This window comes from Engystomops pustulosus, chromosome 4, assembly GCF_040894005.1.
Source record: "Engystomops pustulosus chromosome 4, aEngPut4.maternal, whole genome shotgun sequence".
NCBI lineage: Eukaryota > Metazoa > Chordata > Amphibia > Anura > Leptodactylidae > Engystomops > Engystomops pustulosus.
The window spans coordinates 222331229-222356090 of NC_092414.1; the positions used below are offsets into that span (position 1 = coordinate 222331229).

Below are 24862 nucleotides of genomic sequence, written 5' to 3' on the forward strand. Positions count from 1 at the left end.
ATACATTTTGGGCCAAAAATGTAAAATTCACAGTTGATTAAATGACGAAAAGCTCCACAAAGTTTGACACCCTATTTCTCCGGCTTTTTTATGGTTGACTTTTTATGCTGAATATGTAACTCATTTGTTTTTGCATCGTCATGTTCTAAGGGGCAGAGCATTTTTTTTTTTTTTTTTTGTATATTGTTTTAAGGCTTGTTTTTTGTGGGACAAGCCATACTTTTTATTGGTATTATGTTGGGATAAATGTTACTTTTTTAATCAAATTTTATTGTTTTTCTTGGAAATTTTAAATTTACAACAATCACCATAAAAGGTTAAAGTTTGAGACTTAGTACTTAGACCCATCTGTATATTGGGTGAAGAGGGAGTGGATAATACAAACCCTTAGGTGATAGGATATAAGGTACAGGAATTTACACCTCATTACAGATTAGACATACGGTACTAAAATTAATATAATGTAAAAGTAAATATGTAATGTGCCGGCGCAAGTAGGGAGATCTGTGTCAAATATCGCTCAATATATATTATAAAAATCCATATCACAATATAACAATAGATAACGAATGCTAAAATAAAGATCACAATACAGAATCATGCACAATTGGCTCTAACTCACTTCCGCTCTGCACCAGGAATGAGCAGATCTATTTAGCTTTGAACTTTGAACTTCTCAAATAATAATTTATCTGATGTATGTAGATGATATGGAACACTGTGTCCAGATACATGCTAGAAAGGAGACTTACACGCTGATATTAATTCAATGAGATATCAGTCTGTTCAAGTCATGTTGTTTACAGTTGCGTTTCATAGATTTAAAGTTATCAAAAATCACATGGGTTCCGCTTGTTCCACAAAGGAGTTGAAGACATATAATATACAGGCGGTCCCCTACTTAAGAACACCTGACTTACATATGACCCCCTAGTTACAAACGGACCTCTGGACTTGGGTAATTTGCTGTACTTTAGTCCTAGGCTACAATATACATCTATAACAGTTATCATAGGTGTCTGTAATGAAGCTTTATTGTTTATCCTGGTTCTTGTGACAACCCAACATTTTTAAAATCCTATTGTCACAGAGACCAAAAAAAGTTTGACTGGGGTTACAATAATAAAGTATACAGTTCCGACTTACATACAAACTCAACTTAAGAACAAACCTACAGATCTTGTACGTAACCTGGGGACTGCCTGTATGTCTATAGACCTTAGTATACATTGCTCCCATGTCCCAGAGATTTTTCACGACGTCTGGACTGTATCATGTTTCCTCTTGCGCCTCTGTATTGTTCGGTTTGCACAGGCGTGGTAGAAGTGTCTGCCGATAGAAAGGTTGGGAAGTACATAAAGTCCTCGTAACAGGTTCCGAAGATGATGGTGCTCTTCAATAGTGGACCGGCCGATCCATAGTATATGATATAGCAAGATGATTCAACTGTCAGGATTATATGCTGTATTCTAGACACCTTTTCAAAGTAATCTTACTTCTAAATCAGTAGCAAAAACGAATGTGGCTGCCATCTTCCTCAAGTCCATGGGTTATATAGCTCTAGTCCAACCCCTTATAAGGAAGATCTGTAATGGACTGGTATACACTCACCGGCCACTTTATTAGGTACACCCGTCCAACTGCTCGTTAACACTTAATTTCTAATCAGCCAATCACATGGCGGCAACTCAGTGCATTTAGGCATGTAGACATGGTCAAGACAATCTCCTGCAGTTCTCCCGAGCATCAGTATGGGGAAGAAAGGTGATTTGAGTGCCTTTGAATGTGGCATGGTTGTTGGTGCCAGAAGGGCTGGTCTGAATATTTCAGAAACTGCTGATCTACTGGAATTTTCACGCACAACCATCTCTAGGGTTTCCAGAGAATGGTCCGAAAAAGAAAAAACATCCAGTGAGCGGCAGTTCTGTGGGTGGAAATGCCTTGTTGATACCAGAGGTCAGAGGAGAATGGGCAGACTGGTTCGAGCTGATAGAAAGGCAACAGTGACTCAAATCGCCACCCGTTACAACCAAGGTAGGCAGAAGAGCATCGCTGAACGCACCGTACGTCGAACTTTGAGGCAGATGGGCTACAGCAGCATTTTCTTGGCACTCTTTGGGCCCCTTGGTACCAATTGAGCACCGTTGCAACGCCACAGCCTACCTGAGTATTGTTGCTGCCCATGTACATCCCTTTATGACCACAATGTACCCTGTAACATCTGATGGCTACTTTCAGCAGGATAATGCGCCATGTCATAAAGCTGGAATCATCTCAGACTGGTTTCTTGAACATGACAATGAGGTCACTGGACACAAATGGCCTCCACAGTCACCAGATCTCAATCCAATAGAGCATCTTTGGGATGTGGTGGAATGGGAGATTCGCATCATGGATGTGCAGCCGACAAATCTGCGGCAACTGTGTGATGCCATCATGTCAATATGGACCAAAATCTCTGAAGAATGCTTCCAGCACCTTGCTGAATCTATGCCACGAAGAATTGAGGCAGTTCTGCAGGCAAAAGGGGGTCCAACCTGTTACTAGCATGGTGTACCTAATAAAGTGGCCGGTGAGTGTATACAGAATCTGTAGTGGACTACCGTATATACTCGAGTATAAGCCGACCCAAGTATAAGCTGAGACCCATAATTTTACCACCATAAACTGGGAAAATCTATTGACTCGAGTATAAGCCTAGGGTGGGAAATGCATTGGTCACAGACCCCCCCCCAGTATATAGCCAGTCCCCAGTAGTATACAGCTTGACCCCAGTAGTATACAGTCAGTCCCCGGTAGTATACAGCCTTACCCGAATTTTAAAAAATAATAAACGGCATACCGCCGTTTGCTGGAGGTGAGGAGGAGGTGACCCCTCCTCCCTCCATTGGAAATAGTGGCACACGGACGCACATTCGCCGAAAGATGGAGCTTGCTCTATCTTTTTGCGGTGTGCGGCCCGGATCGGTGCCACACATGTGTGGCACCGGATTCCCGCCGTGCCGCTATTGCCGTCTATGAGGACGCACATGCGGCCGCAAATTTGCGGCCGCATGTATGGCCCCGCAGATGGCAGTGTGAATGAGCCCTATGTGTCAAGATAACATACTCATATATAGCCACTAAATGTTTAGTAACTTTTATTATAGCCTAATGGTTGGTTTCAACTAGAGATGAGCAAGCACTAAAATGCTCGGGTGCTCATTATTCGAGACAAACTTTTCCCAATGCTCCGTTATTCAAGGGGACCAAGGCTCTGCACAGGGAAGCTTGGCCAAACACCTGGGAACCTCAGAAAAGGATGGAAACACCACGGAAATGGACAGGAAACAGCAGGGGCAGCATGCATGGATGCCTCTGAGGCTGCTTTATCGTACCATTATGCCAAAATTATGGGCAACAGCATGGCCATGACAGAGTGATCGAATGAGGCTAGATAGCATCTACAACATCCAATAATTGACCCTGACACTATAGGGGACGGCATGCAGAGGCAGCGGCAGCAGCGGCAGGCTAGAGAGTGTCATGGCGACATACCCTAAATGGACTCAGGCTTCAAACCAATGGGTGGCAGAGAGGAACCAAAGGAGGTGAGCAAGAAGCGCTGAAATGATTTCCTATGTGAACAAAAGGTTGGCGGTATATTTATTCGATAACACAGCATGTTGGCGACATAGTGACCAAGTTCCATACTGTATCTGGTGAAACACCCGACAGTATGGGGCATCCATATTGCGCTGCTATGATTGAAACTTCAGGTCTCCAGCATGGCGGCGACACATGGGCCGAGTTCCACTATGTATCTGGTGAAACACCTGAAAATTCTGCCTGACACAGCTCGTTTGATAAGGGGATGATGTGCTGCATATCCTCTCGTGCTCCAGTGTCTGGGGTATAGAGAGTTGAAAATTGCGCATGAAGACATTGGTGGACGCTGTGGAGGATCGTAGAGGCAAAATGGACAGGAAACAGCAGGGGCAGCATGCATGGATGCCTTTGAGGCTGCCTAATCTTGGGATGGAGCTGGCGCTCCACTGCCAGACGAGCTTTCGCCTGTCTAAGCCCCTGTCTCTCGGCTCCTCCCCACCCAAAATGGGCCTGGGGGCCAGAAAATTTTCAAAGCAGGCCGGGTCGTTTGAATATTTCACCTAGGAATAATGGAATAGCATAGTGGTTCTATTTTTAATTGTTTTTTCGGAAATAGTTCCATGATTAAGAGCGACAGTATGGGGCATCCATATTGCGCTGCTATGATTGCAACTTCAGGTCTCCAGCATGGCGGCGACAGATGGGCCGAGTTCCACTATATCTGGTGAAACACCTGAAAATTCTGCCTGACACAGCTCGTTTCATAAGGGGACGATGCATGGAGGCAGTGAAGTAGTAGTAGATTAAGGGTGCTGCAGTTAAAACTATGTTAGTTGGATCTTGGGATGGAGCTGGCGCTCCGCTGCCAGGCGAGCTTTCGCCTATCCAAGCCCCTGTCTCTGGGCTACTCCCCAAACAGCACTTCTAAGAACCTTTTGTATAAGATCAAGTGTAGTAGTGTTCTTATAAGTTTGGGTTATGGCGGGTGAGGGGAATGTAAACAGATGCACAAGAAGTGCTGAAATAATATCGGTAAGTGATAAAAGTTTGCCAGTATATTTTGTGGACAACACAGCAGGGTAGCGACAAAGTTAACAAGTTTGATGTGGAAGCCATGAAAGCAACCCAAAATTCTGCCTGACAGCTCGTTTGATAAGGGGACGATGTATGGAGGCAGTGAACTAGTAGTAGATTAAAGGTGCTGCAGTTAAAACTATGTTAGTTGGATCTTGGGATGGAGCTTGGGCTCCGCTGCCAGGCGAGCTGTCGCCTATCCAAGCCCCTGTCTCTCGGCTACTCCCCATACAGCACTTCTAAGAACCTTTTGTATAAGATCAAGTGTAGTAGTGTTCTTATAAGTTTGGGTTATGGCGGGTGAGGGGAATGTAAACAGATGCGCAAGAAGCGCTGAAATAATATCGGTAAATGATAAAAGTTTGCCACTATATTTTGTGGATTACACAGCAGGGTGGCGACAAAGTTAACAAGTTTGATGTGGAAGCCATGAAAACAACCCAAAATTCTGCCTGACACAGCTGGTTTGATAAGGAGACCATGTATGGAGGCAGCTATATGGACGACTTTTGGAGGCAGCTATGGCGATGACGTGTGGAGGTAGCAATGGAGACAACGTGTGGAGGCAGCTAAAAAGACGACGCGTGGAGGCTGCTATGGATACAATTTAATTTGGATAGTGCCTGTATGTGGCAGTCCAAAAAAGTTTTCAAACCAGAGGAGCAGGTAGGTGGTCCTCCAGAAAAATTAAATAGATTGAGTGCCTGTATGTGGCAGTCCAAAAAAGTTTTCAAACCAGAGGAGCAGGTAGGTGGTCCTCCAGAAAAATTAAATAGATTGAGTGCCTGTATGTGGCACTCCCAAAAATTGTATAAAACAGAGGACCGAGTAGGTGGCCCTCCAGAAAAATTAAATACATAGAGTACTGTAGCTAGAGTCAGTTGGCCCTGGCAAAAAATAGCCAGTTTCCTCTGCTTTAGTGTACAAAGAGGAGGAGAAGGAGGACAATGAGGAGGAGCAGTGCATACATTATTCAGGTTGAGCTTCTTTCACCTGGTGGAGAATGGAAATCCTGAGAAATCCAGGCTTTATTCATCTTGATAAGCGTCAGCCTGTCAGCGCTGTCAGTCGACAGGCGTGTACGCTTATCGGTGCTGATGCCACCAGCTGCACTGAAAACCCGCACGGACAACACGCTAGCGGCAGGGCAGGCGACAACCTCCAAGGCGTACAGCGCCAGTTCGTGCCACATGTCCAGCTTTGAAACCCAGTAGTTGTAGGGAGCTGTGTGATCATTTAGGACGATGGTATGGTCAGCTACGTACTCCCTCACCATCTTTCTGTAAAGATCAGCCCTACTCTGCCGAGACGGGGGACAGGTGACAGTATCTTGCTGGGGTGACATAAAACTGGCAAAGGCTTTGTAAAGCGTACACCTGCCAGTGCTGGACAAGCTGCCTGCTCGCCTGCTCTCCCTCGCTACTTGTCCCGCAGAAGTACGCCCCCTGCCGCTAGCGCTGTCAGAAGGGAAATACTGTTTCAGCTTGTGCACCAGGGCCTGCTGGTATTCATGCATTCTCACACTCCTTTCCTCTCCAGGGATGAGAGTGGAAAGATTTTGCTTGTACCGTGGGTCCAGGAGAGTGAATACCCAGTAATCGGTGCTGGAATAAATTCTTTGAACGCTAGGGTCACGGGATTGGCAGCCTAGCATGAAATCTGCCATATGCGCCACAGTACCAATGCGCAAGAATTCACTCCCCTCACTGGCCTGACTGTCCATTTCCTCCTCCTCCAACTCCTCCAACTCCTCTTCTTCTGCCTATACACGCTGAACAGTGAAGGACTGAACAATGTTCCCCTCTACTGTCTCGCCAACATTCTCCTCCTCTTCCTCCTCCTCCTCCTCCAACTCCTCCGATATGCGCTGAGAAACAGACCTAAGGGTGCTTTGGCTATCAACAAGGGAATCTTCTTCCCCCATCTCTTGTGACGAGCGCAAAGCTTCCGACTTCATGCTGACCAGAGAGTTTTTCAACAGGAAAAGCAGCGGGATGGTGAGGCTGATGATGGCGGCATCGCCACTGACCATCTGTGTTGACTCCTCAAAGTTACTCAGCACCTGTCAGATATCAGACATCCACGTCCACTCCTCATTGTAGACTTGAGGAAGCTGACTGACCTGACTACCAGTTCTAGTGGAAGTTGACATCTGGCAGTCTACAATCGCTCTGTGCTGCTGGTAAACTCTGGATAACATGGTTAGTGTTGAATTCCACCTCGTGGGCACGTCGCACAACAGTCGGTGAGCGGGCAGTTGGAGGCACCTTCATGCTTCGTTGGTGAGAGTGGCAGCATCTGTGCTGGACTTCCTGAAATGCGCACAGATGCGGCGCACCTTCGTGAGCAAATCAGACAGATTGGGGTATGTCTTGAGGAAACGCTGAACTATGAGATTTAACACATGGGTCAGGCATGGCACATGTGTCAGTCTGCCGAGTTGCAGAGCCGCCATCAGGTTACGGCCGTTGTCACACATAACCATGCCTGGCTTCAGGTTCAGCGGTGCCAGCCACAGATCAGTCTGTGCCGTGATGCCCTGTAATAGCTCTTGGGCGGTGTGCCTTTTATCGCCTAGGCTCAGCAGTTTGAGCACCGCCTGCTGTCGCTTAGCGATGGCACTGCTGCTGTGCCTAGAGCTACCGACTGATGGCGCCGTGCCCACGGATGGTAATTCGGAGGAGGTGGAGGAGGGGTGGGAGGAGGAGGAGGCACAGTAGACCTGAGAGACCTGGACCGAGGTAGGCCCCGCAATCCTCGGCGTCGGCAGTATATGACCAGCCCCAGGGTCAGACTCAGTCCCAGCCTCCACCAAGTTAACCCAATGTGCCGTCAGCGATATATAGTGGCCCTGCCCGGCAGCACTCGTCCACGTGTCCGTGGTCAGGTGGACCTTGTCAGAAACGGCGTTCGTCAGGGCACTGATGATGTTGGCTGACACGTGCTTGTGCAGGACTGGGACGGCACATCAGGAAAAGTAGTGACGGCTGGGGACCGAATACCGAGGGGCGGCAGCCACCATGAGGTTTCAAAAGGCCTCGGTCTATAGAGTAGCATCTCCAGGCTAAGCAGTTTGGAGAAGTGGACGTTGAGGGCTTGGGCGTGTGGGTGGGTTGCACTATACTTCCTTTGGTGCTCCAGCGTCTTGGGTATGGAGAGCTGAACGCTAGTGGATGCTGTGGAGGATCGTGGAGGTGAAGATGGGGTTTTCGCACGGGAGGTGTTTGGGCCGGGGTCCTGGGCAGGGGGCTGACTAGCAGATGACACAGGGGAAGGAGCAGTGGTGTGCCCGGCCGGAGGTGAACGGGCTTGGTGCCATTGAGTTGGGTGTTTAGCATTCATATGCCTGCGCATACTGGTGGTAGTTAAGCTAGAAGTGGTGGAACCCCTGCTGATCCTGGTTTGGCAAAGGTTTCACACCACAGTCCGTCGGTCATCCGGTGTTTCTTTAAAGAACCTCCAGACTTCTGAAAATCTAGCCCTCGCCACCGGAGCTTGACTACGGGCAACATTTGGCGCTGATGCACCAGCTCTGGCCCTGCCTCTCCGTCTGGCCCCACCACTGCCTCTTCCAACCTGTTTTGCTATAGGACTCGCCTCCGTCTCAGAAGCACTGTGTTCATCCGGCCTATCAACCCAGCTTGGGTCTGTCACCTCATCATCCTCCGATCCCTCAGTCTGCTCCCCCCTCCGACTTCCTGCCCTGACAACAACTTCACCACTGTCTGACAACCATGTCTCCTCATTGTCCGACACCTCTTTACACACTTCTTCCACTACGTCAATAATGTCATCATCACCCACAGACTGCGACCGGTGGAAAACCTGGGCATCGGAAAAGAGCTCAGCAGCAACCGGACAAGTGGTTTGTGACTGTGGGAAGGGTCCAGAAAACAGTTCCTCAGAGTATGCCGGTTCAAATGCAAAATTTTGCTGGGAGGGGGCAGACTGGGGGTAAGGAGGCTGAGGTGGAGGAGCTGGAAGAGTGCTGATTTCATTGACATGGGTGGACTGCGTGGAAGACTGACTGGTGGACAAATGGCTAGAAGCATTGTCCGCAATCCACTACTTCACCTCTTCGCACTGTTCTGGTCTCAACAGTGCTCTACCACGAGTCCCAGTAACATGAGACATGATGAACCTAGGGAGCAGGGCCGCATCTGCCATGAGGCGGGATGAAAATTTTGCCTCAGGTGGCAAATGCGGAGCCCTGAGGCAGGCGGCAAAACAGCTGAAGGTGATTTTGGCACTCGCCCGAATCACCGACAAGCAGTACGGACCTGCCGCTGCCACTGTTCCTCACTGCAGCGCTGATGTATGGAGGACGCAGGCGACGTTTGATGATGTCATGCCGCCTGCGTCCATATGAGCAGCAGCGCTGCCGGCAGGAGGAGGTGGAAGGCTGGCTGCCGGTGGGCTGATGAAGGAGAAGGGTGAGCGGGAAGCCTGTGCGGTGGCTTCACTGACCGGTGGAGCAGCAGTCAGCTGGAGTGCTATCACTTTGCTGCTGCTCCACCACTGCCTCGGACAGACGGAAAGGATCCTCAGGTGAGCTCTCTGCTCCTGCTGCAGAAGCTCTGATGAGCAAGCTCTGCCCACCAGCTCGGAGCTCCTGAACTTCATCAGCAGCTATGTGTGCTGCTGTCTGCTGTGAGTAAGCTACAGGTATGTTGCTGTGCATGTTGCTGTGCATGCTGCTGTGCATGTTGCTGTGCATGTTGCTGTGTGTATGCTGTGTGTATGCTGCTGTGCATGTTACTGTGTGTAAGCTACAGGTATGCTGCATGTATATGCTGTGTGTATGCTGCTGCCTGCTGTGTATGATGTTTTGTATGTATACTGTGTATGTATGCTGTGTATAATGCTGTGTGTATGATGCTGCCTGCTGTGTATGATGTTTTGTATTTATGCTGTTTATAATGCTGTGTGTATGCTGCTGCATGCTGTGTATGATGTTTTGTATGTATGCTGTGTATAATGATGTGTATATGCTACTGTGTGTATGCTGCTGCCTGCTGTGTATGATGTTTTGTATGTATGCTGTGTATAATGCTGTGTATAATGCTGTGTATATGCTACTGTGTGTATGTTGCATGCATATTCTGTGTGTGTGATGCTGTGTATGCTGCTGCCTGCTGTATGTGATGCTGCGTATGCTGTTGCCTGCTGTATGTGATGCTGCGTATGCTGTTGCCTGCTGTATGTGATGCTGCGTATGCTGCTGCCTGCTGTATGTGATGCTGCGTATGCTGCTGCCTGCTGTATGTGATGCTGCGTATGCTGTTGCCTGCTGTGTATGATGCTGCGTATGCTGCTGCCTGCTGTATGTGATGCTGTGTATGCTGCTGTCTGCTGTGTGTGATGCTGCCTGCTGTGTGTGATGCTGCCTGCTGTGTGTGATGCTGCCTGCTGTATATGATGCTCTGCGTATGCTGCTGCCTGCTGTGTGTGAAGCTGCGTATGCTGCTGCCTGCTGTATGTGATGCTGCGTATGCTGCTGCCTGCTGTATATGATGCTCTGCGTATGCTGCTACCTGCTGTGTGTGATGCTGCGTATGCTGCTGCCTGCTGTGTGTGATGCTGTTAATGTAGTAAGTTGTATGTATATATATATATATATATATATATATATATATATATATATGTGTATATATATATATATATATATATATATAAATGTACAGATAGAATGTGTTGTGTATTTATATGCTTTTGGTGTAAATAATATTTAATTTATGCTGGACACTTATCAATGCTTCTATGCCACTTTTTGCACTTTTGCAGCGGTAAGCAATCAGAATCCGGTGTTTTGTATTGTTTAATTGCAAGACACCGGGTTCTGGTTACCGATCAGATGTGTTTCCATAGAAACTTATACACGATCGGGCCAAGTTCCGCCCCTGTACACTAGCGCTGCGTTTGTAAACACAGCGCTAGTATTAAGTTGTGTATGTAAATTGAGTGGGCTGAATATAGAAGGAGATCAGGGCTAGTATTTTTTTTGGGGGGGGGGGGGGGGCAGCATTTCAGTTTTCGCCTCAGGCAGCAAAAAAGCTAGAATCGGCCCTGCTAGGGAGTGTAGCTCTGCAGCGTTCCCCTGCCCCCTCATCAGCAGGTGGTGTCTCACCCCGCCCAGGACCACGGCCTCTGACCCCTGAAGTAGTTGGACGCCCACGTCCATGCCCTCGTCCTCTACCCCTAGCCCTCGGGTTAAACATTTTCAAAATTAAAGTGTAAACTTAAATTTTTTTTTTTTTGTATGTTTTTTTTGTTTTTTAAACAAAACGATGCTATCCTATTGCTATGGCTAGTTTCTAACCTACACTGACAGCACACAACTGGATTTTGTGCTGTGCCTGATGACTTTGAGTTATAAAAAGAAATAAACATAAAAAAAATAAAGTAAAATATAACGCTATTGTAGGCCTAAGTAAGCCGTTGGGGTTCTCCTATGGCTATTTTCTAGCCTACACTGAAAGCACACTGCTATGCCAGATGAGTTAAATCAGCAGACTCTGCCTAATTCAAATCAAACCCCTAATAAATTGTCCCACTTCGGTGTTTGAGGTGGATATGTGTGTCACTAAGAGCTAAACACAACGGTCGCAGGTCTCCCAGCAAATTCCTCACAATATGGTACTAGCTGCACTACTAATGCCAGCAAGCCCAGCCACAAGCAAACCAAAAAAAAGTAAATATATAACGCTATTGTAGGCCTAAGAAGGGCTGTTGGGTTCTTTGAGAATCACTCCTGCCTAACAGTAAGCTAATAGAACACCCTAACGCTTTCCCTGACCAGCAGCAGCTCTCTCCCTAGCGGCATCCAGACACAGAATGATGCGAGCAGCGCGGGCAGCGGCTAGTCTATCCAAGGGTCACCTGATCTGGCCAGCCAACCACTGCTATCGACGTGTAAGGGTACCACGTCATGCTGGGTGGAGTGCAGAGTCTCCTGGCTTGTGATTGGCTCTGTTTCTGGCCGCCAAAAAGCAAAACGGCGGGAGATGCCATTTTCTCGAGTGGGCGAAGTATTCGTCCGAGCAACGAGCAGTTTCGAATACGCTAATGCTCGAATGAGCATCAAGCTCAGACGAGTATGTTCGCTCATCTCTACGTACTATCCATGTGGGGTCAGAACTTTGACCAAGATCACGACTAGGACACTTTACTTTGAAATGCGTTGATCATTTATGCACAATGAAACGAAGGTATTCCAGCACTCAGAATCTTCTTTAAAAAAATATTTAAATTTTATTTTGTAAATATTAAAATTGCAAGGTCACATCCTGGCATATCATCCAAAAAAGAAAAGATCTACGCGTTTCGGACTAGTGTGCTTGCGTCCTTATTCATGATCTAAAAAATCATTGTGATCCTCCATCTTAAAAAAGAGGAGGAGGAAAAAGACCAGGTGAATTGGCTTGTAATCAGTTAACCCTTACATAACGGCAGCAGAGATACATTCCATGACAAAACATGCTAGTTCATCAAAGTATGCAGATAAACATTCGGACATAATTTGCTTTGTGTACAAACCTGCTATTAATGCAACCACATGAAAAAATATATACTAAAATGAACTAAATACACTTGAATATATGTTAACATATACTATGTTAACATATATGTTAACATGTATGTTAACACATACTGTTAACATCACATGGACGGAAGATTATTTTATGATATTCAGAGCTCATCATGTTGTTTATAACGTAGATATTCTAACACTATTCAAAAAAACACCATGACCTCTTTATTGTATAGACCCAGCGTTATATTTGTGTACGCTATTAGACTATGTACCTATCCATGACTGCATGGGTCAATGGCCGATGCGTTATAGCACAAAGTTAGAGCAAAAGACTCCAGTAATAAACCCCATTGCATGTGTTTTGGGAATTCTCAATATAGATATAACGTATCTGTTTTATTATTTAAACCTGTCGGCATTCGGGTATTTAATGCTAAAATCCAAAACATCTCGCGGTTGCGCAGTTTGTGTGTTCTGTTCCCTCCTCTGATTGGGATAGTAACCCTCTCTATGCCGGTAACTTCCAAAGAGGAAAAATCTCCTTTGTGTGTATAATAAAAATGTCTGGAGAGACTGGAAATGTTTTTGTCTGTAAATTTGGAACCATCAGTTACATGTTCTGCAATTCTCTTCTTGAGGGAACGTATAGTGCTCCCGATATACTGTATTCTACAGATGGTACAATAAGCCAAGTAAACAACATATTTAGTGTTGCAATTTATAAACGACTTGATATTTCTAGGCTTATTGTAGATCTTTTCTTTTTTGGATGATATGCCAGGATGTGACCTTGCAATTTTAATATTTACAAAATAAAATTTAAATATTTTTTTAAAGAAGATTCTGAGTGCTGGAATACCTTCGTTTCATTGTGCATCATTCAGTCAACCGGCAGGACTGCCTTTCCGTGCACCGAGAGCTAAGGAGGAATAGGACCTCGTCTATATTGAGGATGCAGCTTATGTGAGTGAGCGGTGGCTTTCTTTCTATTGTTTCCTATTTGTGTTGTCGGATATAAGTTTCCTGCACCTCACTAATCCGTAAAGTATTGCTGTATGGACATACACAATGTGAATGGACTCCTAATTACCAATCAACGTTTTTGAGTTGGATACAATCCTTGTATTGTTTGTGCATTCTCATCAATATTATAATACTACTAGTATGGACTTTAGCTCTTTCTAAACTAATATAGGTCAATTATGTGCATACATCCCAAGTGTTTTTAACGAAATCCAATATATTTTTTATATTGTATTTTTAAAAAAAAAAAATATACACGACCATGGAGTCTAACAATGTGGCATTTGAAAATATCGATAACAGTATACGTAGGAATAAAGCAGCAGAGATTTTTTCCAAACATGGTGTGGATAGTACTGATTTGAGCATCCTCATGCATGAACTTGAAATCCAGCTGATGGATCAGCTGAGAATCTGGTGGGATAATACTACCTTGCAAACGTATGTGGATCGTGCTATGATCCCAAGAGGATTGAGGATAAAAAAGTTTCCAACATTTGTATATAGCGCAGACTTTAACAAAGAGTGGAACTGCATATTATCAGAGTGTTCTCTAAAATTAATGAAACTGATTATTAATATGGAACAAGAAAAATTAAAAACCATCAATGAGGACATTCAAAAGATTCGTGAGTCACTCAAAATACATGTGGATAAACCTGAGTTTCAAACCCTGGATAACAAGCTGAAAGGGAATATTGCAGAAATGGAGAACACGATCATGCAAATAAAACGCATGAAATTCAATAGAGACATTAGAGATTATGAAAAAGATCGTGTTCATACATGGCAATCAGAGAGAAGACAAAATCGATCTTTACAATCAATCCTCAAAAATAAAAATTACAATAGACAAGGTTATCCCATGGCCAACAGCAAGGTTTCTTTTACCTCATCAGAACATGAAACAACGGATGATATAACAGAAGACTCTGACAGTGAGGGTGCCAGCAATACTGCCACCAATAAACAGACACACAAAGGAAACAAATATAATAAACACAAACAGTCAAAAAACTACCAACCTCCACAAACAAAAAGCGTACCAGGAGGGCAGGACGCAAGCATAAGCGCCACAGCGACACAATACAATACGAGAGCGACCAATCAAACCAAGAAGAAAAACAAGAACTAACAGTGATTAACCTCTCGGCTAATATATTGTCTTCTGAAGAAATTGAGGTATTAAGCAAAGGGTTAAATTTTGTTCCAACCACCAGATTTGATTTTTACCACACATTACTGGATGTAAATAAATTTATAAGGACATTAACCTTAAAACGACATTTCTACACAGAAGATACAATGTGTGGTAATGAAGAGCAACATAATGAAGAAGTCTCTATGAGGTGTGAATTGCAAAGCCCCAATCAAAGGACCAATGAATATCAAGATTTAGAGTTTAAGGACCAGTGCACACTATCAGATCTACATCAACTTTCATTTATGGATAAAATCGGTCAGGACGAAGTACCACATATGAAATTACAAAATCGAGAGTTTTATCCAATTAAGTCTAGGACACCAGAAATGGACCTGTTTCAGTCCTTAGTGGAGAAGGATCTACAGGAACTGAATAATTCCGGAAAATATATTAACCCCTTAACGCTGAAGCCACTTTTCACCTTCCTGACACGGACCATTTTTTAAAATCTGACATGTGTCTATTTAAGTGGTTATAACTTTGGAACGCTTTAACATATCCAGTTGATTTTGAGATTGTTTTTTCGTGACACATTGTACTTCATGCTGGTTGAGAAATTTAATAAATATATTTAGTATTTATTTATGAAATAAATGGAAATTTGGCAAAAATTTTGAAAAAAACTATGTTTTCCAAATTCAAAATTTTCTACTTTTTGTAAAGTTGGTCATATCACTAAAATAACTTGATAACTAACATTTTCCATATGTCTGCTTTAACTTGGCATCATTTTTCAAACATCTTTTCCTTTATTTTGGATGTTAGGAGGCTTATAACTTTAGGTGCAATTTTTCAGATTTTTACGAAAATCATCAAAACCTACTTTTGGAGGGTCAATTTAGTTAGAAGTGACTTTATAAGGCCCACATGACAGAAACCCCCCACAAATGACACCATTTTAAAAACTACACCCCTCAAAATATTCAAAACAACCTTTGGGAATTTTGTTAACCCTATGAGCGTTTCATGAGCGTGAAAGATAAATGAAAGTGAAATTAGAGAAATGTAATTTTATCTTACAATAGATTCATTGAACACTAAAATTTGCACCTTCACAATGGGTTAAAAAGGAAAATGCATTTTACAATGTTGAGGGCAATTCCTCTTGAGTATGCCAATACCCATTTGGTCACTGTACCCTGCTGTACGGGCACAGGGGGGCACTTGGAATGGAAAGAGCGTTGTTTCGTTTTTGCAGGGCAAATATGGCTGAAAAAGTTTACATGTGTCAGGATGCATTTGGAGAGCCATAGTGGTACCAAAACAGAGGAAAGCCCCAACATGAGACACCATTTTGGAAAGTACACCCCTTGGAGAGTTTAGCAACGTGTAATTTGTGTATTTTCCCCAATAGGTGTTTGATTCAATTAGGCCCCAAAAGGGAAAAAAGGTGAAAATTTTCTCAAAAAAGTCACTTTTACCCCAAATTTTTGTAAGCCACAAGGGATAAAAGATGAAACAACCCCATAAATGTGTAAAACTATTTCTCCTAAGCACAGAACTGCACCACTTTTACATATAAAGTGTTGTATGGGTGCACAGTAGGGCTCAGAAGGGAAAGTGGGGCTTTGGCCTTTTAGAAGCCAGATTTGACAATCATCCTTTACATGTGTCAGGATGCATTTGGAGAGCCCTAGTGGTACCAAAACAGAGGGGAACCCCAACAAGTGTCACCATTTTGGAAAGTGCACCCTTTGGAGAATTTAGCAAGGTGTAATATGTGTATTTTCCCCTACAGGTGTTTGCTTCAATTAGGTCCCTAAAAGGAAAAAGGTGAACATTTTCCCAAAAAAGTCACTTTTACGGCTAATTTTTGTATCCCATAAGGCATTAAAGATGAAACAACCCCAAAAAATGTGTACTAGCATTTCTCCCGAGTATAAAATTGCCCCACACATGCAAATAAAATGTTGTATGGGTACGCAGTGAAGCTCAGAAGGGAAAGAGGGGCGTTGGCCTTTTAGAAGCCAAATTTGACAGACATCCTTTACATGTGTCAGGATGCATTTAGAGAGCCGTAGTGGTACCAAAACAGAGGGGAACCCCAACAAGTGTCACCATTTTGGAAAGCACACCCCTTAGAGAATTTAGCAAGGTGTAATATGTGTATTTGTCCGTAAAGGTGTTTGATTTAATTAGGACTTAAATAGATAAAAGGTGAACATTTTCTTATAAAGGTCATTTTACTCCTAATTTTATATAGCCACAAGGGATAAAAAAATGTAATAACCCCCCAAAATGTGTAAACCTATTTCTCTCAAGTGTAGAAGTACCCCACATGTGTATATAAAATGTTGTATGGGCGCACAGTAAAAGGAAAAGGGGAATGTTTGCCTTTTAGAAGTCAAATTTGACAGAAATGTTTGACATGCATTTGGAGAACCCTAGTGGTATAAAACAGATAAGAATCCGAAAAGTGACCCTAATCTTTGAATGCACACCCCTTAGAGAATTTTGCAATGTGTAATATATGTATTTGCCCCTACAGGTGAATGATCCAATTAGGCCCGAATCATTAAAAAGGTGAAAATTTTCCTATAAATGTCACTTTACCCCTAATTTATGTATGCCACAAGGGATAATATATTAAATAACCCCAAAAAAGATGTAAAACTATTTCTCCCGAGTGTAGAAGTACCCCACATGTGCCTATAAAATGCTTTATGGGCGCACAGTAGAGGAAAAGAGGGATGTTTGTCTTTTAGAGGCCAAATTTGTAAGAAATCCTTCACATGTGTCAGGATACATTTGGAGAGCCGTAGTGGTACCAAAACAGAGGAAAACCCGAAAAGTTACCCTAATTGTTGAATGTACACCCCTTGGGGAATATAGCAAGGTGTAATATGTGGTGTAGTGTAATACACGTGGTGAAATGAGCATTTTGAACATATAGGTGGTTTCCAAATATGATGTGCAACGGAGTCCAAGATGGAAATTGCAATTATTTCTGGAAAGTTCAGTGCCCGTTATGTGGCGCCCCTTATGAAATAATGGAGGGGTATAGGGAGCAAAGAGACCTAACAGTTGTTACAATTATTCATTTTACCGAAATTAATTCACAATAGGTTGGGCGTGAATTGTGAATGTCTAGTGTATAAGGAGGTAGAATATACCAGGGGACCAACTAAACTTTTGTCACTCTGGAGGTGTCGCAGGTCTCTTAGTAGTATGTAGTGTCCATCCTTAGTATGTAGTGTCCATCCTTAGTATATAGTGTCCATCCTTAGTATATAGTGTCCATCCTTAGTATGTAGTGTCCATCCTTAGTATGTAGTGTCCATCCTTAGTATATAGTGTCCATCCTTAGTATATAGTGTCCATCCTTAGTATATAGTGTCCATCCTTAGTATATAGTGTCCATCCTTAGTATATAGTGTCCATCCTTAGTATATAGTGTCCATCCTTAGTACATAATGTCCATCCTAAATTCTCTTTTGGAACAGACTCTTTATTGAGTTTTATCTTTAGAAGCAGCAGAATTCACCGGGAAAATGCTGTCCTGGCAAAACACAGGAACATCTAAACCAGAGGTACTGGGGTCCCGTCCTTCTTGTCCCAATATTAGTTTCCTAATATCTTCCTCTTGAAAACGGAGAAATGATACGGCAGGGCGTGCACATTGGAACAGCACATAAGAGTTGTACAGCGTAATCTGTACAATGTGCACGACCAGCGCTTTTGTACCATATCTTCGTTTTTCGTAGGGAAATTATCGCCAAGTGTTGCTCTTATTCACCCTAGCAATGCCCATTGTGACGAATACTGCTGCTTTTAGCTGGACCAAATCGACCAGCCAATAGCGGCAAACATGGACAGAGGGGGGCAACAAAACCCCTCTGAACCACAAGGTAAAATCGGTGGCTGTCAGGAACAGCCGCCACCCTGCCCGATCACCGTGTCTATAGACATGGTGACCGGTATTACTGACGTCATAAGTAAATTCGCTGCTATTGGCTCGTCTGAATTGATGAGCCAGTAGCAGCGATAATAAACTGGGGGTGTGTGGGGGGGGACGTAACCCTTCTGGTCCATGGGGCAGGATGGATGGCTGTCAGGAACAACCACCGTCTTACCCCGATCAGTGAACAGCCGCCGTCTTACCCTGACCGGTGTTGGAAAGTCACTACCCGCCGCACCGTTCTATAACAACGCTCGTTGGGAATAGGCTATACAATCTTTATTTATTTTTTAAGCAATTTAGACAAATAAGGGCTTATTTTTTGCGAGACGAGATGCACTGTAAAAAAAAACTTAATTTTAGTGGGTTTTTAGCTTATTGAAGAAATTTTATTAACTTTTTACGTGTGGAGGAAAATAAAATCATCAATTCTTGTTTTGGATTTTTAGCATTTTTTGGGGGGGGGGTGTTCACTGTAGCATAACAATAATATATTATCTTTATTCTACGGATCACTACGATTACGGTGATATCTCATTTATATAGTTTTATTTATATTTGTCCAATTTTATTGAAGGAAAACTGGAATAGAAAAAATTGCATTTGTTTTAGTATTGCCATTTTTATAGCAGCATAATTATAGTATTTTTTGGTTTACGGAGCTGGTTGTAAGCTTATTTTTTGCGTGACAAGTTGCTCTTTTTATTGGTATCATTTTGGTGCTTGTAACTTTTTCGGATCACTTTTTAGAACATTTTTTGTAAAGCAATTTGATAAAAAGTTTTAATTTTTGGCAAGTTTTTGGTTTTTTTTTTTTACCACGTTCACCGAGCGGGTCCAATTATGATTAGGATTTATTGTACAGATTGTTACGGACGCGGCGATACCAAATAAGTGGGGTTGTTTCGTGATTTAGTGTTTTTTATACTTTATTACTTGTGTAAAGGGAAATGTGGTGTTTGGGGGGACTTTCACTTTCTTTTATTATTTATTTTTACTGTAAAAAACCTTTATTTATTTATTTTTACTTTTTTTACATTTACTGACATCTTAGCTTGAACAAGTGATCTTCTGATCACTTGTTCAAGCTATTTTACAGGTTACACAGTGCAATACAGATGTATTGCACTGTGTAATGTAAGACACTGAGCATGCTGCGCATGCCCAGTGTCTTACAGCCGGGTCCTGCCAGGAGGCAGGGACCCGGCACCGAGAGGAGGATCGCGCAGCCCCGGGCACCGGCAGTCCCGGGGCTGCGATCGGAGGAGCGGACCCCCCCGGTAAGCGCCGCGGGGGGGTCCGATTCACATTTAAAGATCTTTAAATGCCTCTAACACACCGCGGTCAGCGCGACCGCGGCGTGTTAGGGGTTAACACCCGCGATCGGAGAAATCTCCGATCGCGGGTGTTAGAGGCGGGTGTCAGCTATAACATATAGCCGACACCCGCAGCTTCTGGCCCCGGCTCCGTTCAGGAGCCGGGGCCAGAAGCTTGACGTAATAGTACTGCATTTTGCGGGAACGCACCTCCCGCGATGCAGTACTATTACGTCAAATGTCGGGAAGGGGTTAAATCTAATCTGTCTCGCCCACAAAAAAATGCACTACGGATGTTACAGAAGAATGAAAATATCACGATACGGATGGCAGATAAAGGGGGTTCGGTAACTGTTATGGACAGTGGGCTATATGAGAAATCTATAATGACCATGCTACACAATGAAACAGTGTATGAACATCTTAGGAATGATCCCACACAAAACATCAAACAAACACTTATAGATACAATTAAATGGGGTGTCACATTAGGCATTCATAACGACAAAGAGGCAGAGTTCCTTATACCGGAACATCCTCTATGCCCAATATTCCATGCTCTCCCCAAATTACACAAGGAGATTTTTCCGCCCCCCTTACGCCCTATCATATCTGGAGTAGACTCTCTGCTAGAACGCCTCAGTAACTGGTTAGACTTGCATCTTCAACCAATAGTTAGACAGACACCTGGACACTTACAGGATACAAAACAAGTCCTCAGGACTATGTCCAATATAAAGTGGCATCAAGATTGTATATGGGTTACATGTGATATTTCAGCGTTATACACGAGTATACCCCATGACAAGGCATTAGAGGCTCTGCAGTATCACATGGAAAAATATACATCTTACAGTACAGAATTACAACAATACATCCTAACAGTGACACATGTTCTTTTGAAGAATAATTTTTTTACTTTCAACAATGATTATTATTTACAAACACAAGGATGCCCCATGGGCTCCTGTTTTTCTCCGTCACTGGCAAATATTTACGTCTCCTGGTGGGAACAGGAATTTATCTATTCTGATAATAAGCCTTTTCGAGATCTTATATATTTTTTTGGCCGTTATATAGATGATGGTCTGCTTATATGGAGGGGCACCCCTACATCCATATCTGAATTTATTGTGTACATTAATAACAATGATTATAACCTGGAGTTTACACACAATATAGGTACAAATGAGATTACTTTCTTAGATGTGACCCTAAGGCCTCTTGCACACTAGCGTTGCGTTTCACGTGTGGGTGCAATGCGTGAAAAACTGACGTTTTTGCTGCGTTTTTGTTGCATTTTTCCTTGGAGTAATTTGCGTTTTTGCGTTTTTCACGCGCGTTTTTTGCGCGTTTTGTTAGCGTTTTTTTGCGTTTTTGGTGCGTTTTTCACGCGCGTTTTTAAATCACATGATTCTTTTTTTTGGTACCCATATGTCCCAGAATTCCACATAAAAGGGTTTTTTGAATGGAGTCACATGATTGCACATGGTCTCCATTGCTTAGCTTTGCCGTTTTGATTTTGCTTGGAGCATTTTTGGGTTGAACCATGTCTGATTCGGATACGTTGGAAGATGTAATTTTGTCTTGGTATGTATCGCGGAAATATGGTGAGCGAAGTGATCTCTGGCGTTCCCACCACCCCCGGCGTAAGCGTAGGCGATGGGTTCATCCAATTGTATCTCAGCGCTTGACCAAAGGTGTCTTTCATACTTTGTATTTTGCCCTCCGCAAAGACCCTGACAAGTTTATTAGTTTTTGTCGCTTATCAATCACCTTGTTTGACCAATTGGTGGCGGAGCTTCGTCCTGCACTCACATTTCAGGATACCAGGCTACGGAAATGTATTTCTGTGGAGGAGCGTCTTCTGGTTACCCTGAGGTATGTTTTATATGTTTTTATTTTTTATTTGTTTTGTTAATGTGTATTAATTTGTTTTTTGAATTTAACATTTTAGGTTTCTGGCTACTGGAAATTCGTTTTCATCACTACATTTTACTTTTCTGAACTTCTACCATTGCAAGGATTGTGAATCACACCTGTGTTGTTATTTGGTCACATTTGAGACGCACCATGATGCCTCCGCCAAATGCTCAGCAATGGCTTGATATTGCGCATGGCTTTGAGCAAAAAGCTAATTTTCCAAATTGTATTGGCGCCCTGGATGGAAAACATATACGTGTACAGAAGCCACCAAACTCAGGATCACGATATTTTAATTATAAACGTTATTTCTCCGTTGTTTTGTTAGCACTAGCTGACAATAACTACCGTTTTATAATTGTAGATATTGGTGCCCATGGTTCTGCTGCTGATGCTGGTATATTTCGTGTTTCTAGAATGTCAAAGCGTTTATCAGACCGTCAGCTTGATATTCCGGAACCACGTATTTTGCCTGGTTCTTCTGGCCCCGCTTTACCATTTGTGATAGTGGCAGATGAGGGATTTGCACTTTCATATCATGTTATGCGCCCTTTCCCACGACGTCGCTTGGATTTAAGGTGCAGACATTTTAATATTCGTCTGGGCCGGGCTCGTCGTTTTGTCGAGTGCGCATTTGGTATATTGTCTAGCAGATGGAGGGTTTTCCAATCATCAATGCAGCTCTCTCCATCAAATGTCATTTGTGTCATCAAAGCATGTGTAATTTTACATAATTATTGTCGCATGTATGACCCGCCGGAGAACCCACAGACAGAAATGTATGCAGATGTTGCTACTACTGCACCCACTCATCATGCAAGGCCTGCTTTGGCAGGAATGCGTATTCGAAATCAATTTGCAGATTATTTTTTTCATAATGTTGTGGATTAATTTTTTTTTTTTTTAAAAAGGATTAAAAAAAAAATAAATGTTTGATTGGACTTTCCGTTTATCCAACGTATGTAAATAAATAAAAGTGTAACCTCTTTTGTGTCAATGCCCAAATGTATTGAATGGTAGATTGATGAAATAAATGAATCAAGTCAAAAAAACTATATACATTTTTAATATAATTCCTTCAAAAAAGGAATAATCATCATTTTTGCAAGCAACTATACAAATGTAAACAAACAGGCCGAAGAGCCATCAAAAACACAAATAAGACTAATTTTGTCAAAAAAATTACAAATTTAGAAAATGCTGTGCTGGGGAATCCTGCCTCTCACCTCTTTGGGCCTGAAAATGAGGTGCAGGGGAAGGTGGGGGAGCTAACCCCGCGGATGGCCGGCCCTGATAAATGTGGCTAGCACTCGCATACTGCGGGTGTCCTTGAGGCTGATTATGACCACCCGCAGCATAAAACATGTGGCTTTGCGAATGGTGTAATTCGGAAGCCGGGTATGTCCCTGAATAAAAACTCGGTGGGGCCTGTGGGGGAGGAGGTGGTGGTGGTGGCAGCGGCTGTGGTCGGGGGACAATATGGCCATACAGCCGCCACTGTTCGAGGGCCTCAAAGACCGGCGTCGGGTTGTTTGGGGGACAGCAGGCCTCCAGAATGATGGAAAAAGCCCCCTGACACCGGAGGAGGTGTTCCTGCGGCACACGCCGCATATGGTCGGCCAGACTGCGCAGGTAGGTCACTATAGTGTCCTCCTGTGCCCTGCGGCCCAAATAATTTAGCACATTCTCATCTATAACTCTGCCTGGGGGTGCCCTTCTTGCCCGCCGTCCTCTGGGGACAGGAGAAGGACTCTGTGCTTCCCCCACCTGCAGTTGTTCAGGGTTGTCCGAGGTTGGGCCTGCAGTGGCGTCCTCTGCTGCAGCGGCCGTTTCAAGATCATCAGTCGCAACATCACTTGCCGCCACAACAGGGGGATTAATGTCGGTATCCTCTGCCTCTGTCTCTAAATTATCTTCAGTACTAAAGATGATGATAAAAGCAAATTTAAATGTATTATTTAAAACATGCAGATAAATCCCCCAAAAAAAAAAAAAAAAAAAATAAGACGCAGTGTAAAACAATGTTTAAACTTTGTGGTTACACCAACCAAAAAAAGGCACATGCATAGACAGACAAGATCACTTTAAAAAAAAAAAAAAGGGTAACTTACGGCCCAATGGTAAAGATGTCTGCTAAAAAACGCATCTGCTCACGAAAGCAATAAGGCCGCTTTCGTGAGCGTCCAGAGCCACTCTGCCCTTCTTGTGCCCGCAGATCTTTTTTGTACTGGTCGCGGCAGCTCCGCCACCTCTGCTGCACGTCCTTGCCTAGTTTAAACAGAGGCAAAGTCATTATCATAACAAAGTTACACAATGAGATAAATCAAACTTTTAAAATGAAAATTTGAAATTGTACAAAAAAGGTGAAAAAACTTACATGCAAGGTTTTGTTCATCTGGGGACATCTTAGACCACTTCTGGCCCACAAGGTCCTTGCAGATTTCAACCCAGATTTTTTCTTTTTTGCAGCGATCATGATAATCGCTGCGGCGATTATCCCAAATTGCAGGATGGCCCTGAACCAAAGAAATAAGCTTTTCTACATCCAAAGTGCGTGGCATCTTGAGAAGATGTGTAAAAGCAGCACACTTGTGGAATGGCACATGTCCCAGACACTACTTCCTGTCTACTTCCTGACTTTTTTTTTTATATCACCTAGCAACCCATCCGTTTAAAACGCATTGCACTCGCATTGAAATCGCAATGTTCGCGAGTGCAATGCGTTTTTGATACGTCCCCATAGACTTGAATGGTGCGTGAAAAACGCGCGTGAAACGCAAAAATAGAGCATGCTGCGATTTTGACGCGCGTGCAAACGAACGCAAGCACGCGCGTTGAAAACCACGCAAATGGAGAAAGACCCATTGAATACAATGGGACAGAGTGCAATGCGAGTTCTGCACGTCAAATGCACGCGCAGAACTCGCGCGTGAAAAATGCCAGTGTAGAAGGGGCCTAAGGGGGGACAATATCACGGGTAACATTGAGTCGGTGTTATACCGAAAAGAAATTAGTGGCAATTCAATTCTTCAAGCCACTAGTTGTCACCCACAACATGTAATTCGCAATCTCCCTGTAGGAGAATTTATTAGAGCAAGAAGAAGTTGTAGCAGTTCTGACACCTTCAGAAAGGAATGCTCTATCATGACAAATAGATTAAAGAACAGAGGATATTCAGACAGGGATATAGCGAGAGCAAAGACTATAGCCAGTGAAAGGACTAGGGAGTCTCTCCTTAAAAATCAACATGAGACTAATAGACAGAATCCGACTGCGCAGAAAGTGTTTTTTTCCACAACGTA

The 24862-nt window shown here is 43.5% G+C and overlaps 1 protein-coding gene across 1 annotated transcript; it reads right to left on the minus strand.

Annotated features, from left to right (window-relative positions):
* Positions 1–22623: 22623 nt before the first annotated feature.
* Positions 22624–24449, minus strand: LOC140125819 (uncharacterized). The gene is made up of 2 exons (XM_072144689.1): positions 23672–24449; positions 22624–23481 (listed from the first exon to the last, which is right to left on the minus strand). The coding sequence occupies exons 1-2, from the start codon at positions 23857–23859 to the stop codon at positions 22743–22745; spliced, it is 927 nt and encodes a 308-aa protein (XP_072000790.1). The 5' UTR covers positions 23860–24449; the 3' UTR covers positions 22624–22742.
* Positions 24450–24862: the final 413 nt, after the last annotated feature.

Coding starts and splice junctions, on each gene's coding strand:
- LOC140125819 (XM_072144689.1), bottom strand. CDS start 23,859: ATGATAATGACTTTGCCTCTGTTTAAACTAGGCAAGGACGTGCAGCAG. Junction 23,482..23,671: donor GACATCTTTACCATTGGGCC/GTAAGTTACCCT, acceptor CATCATCTTTAG/TACTGAAGATAATTTAGAGA.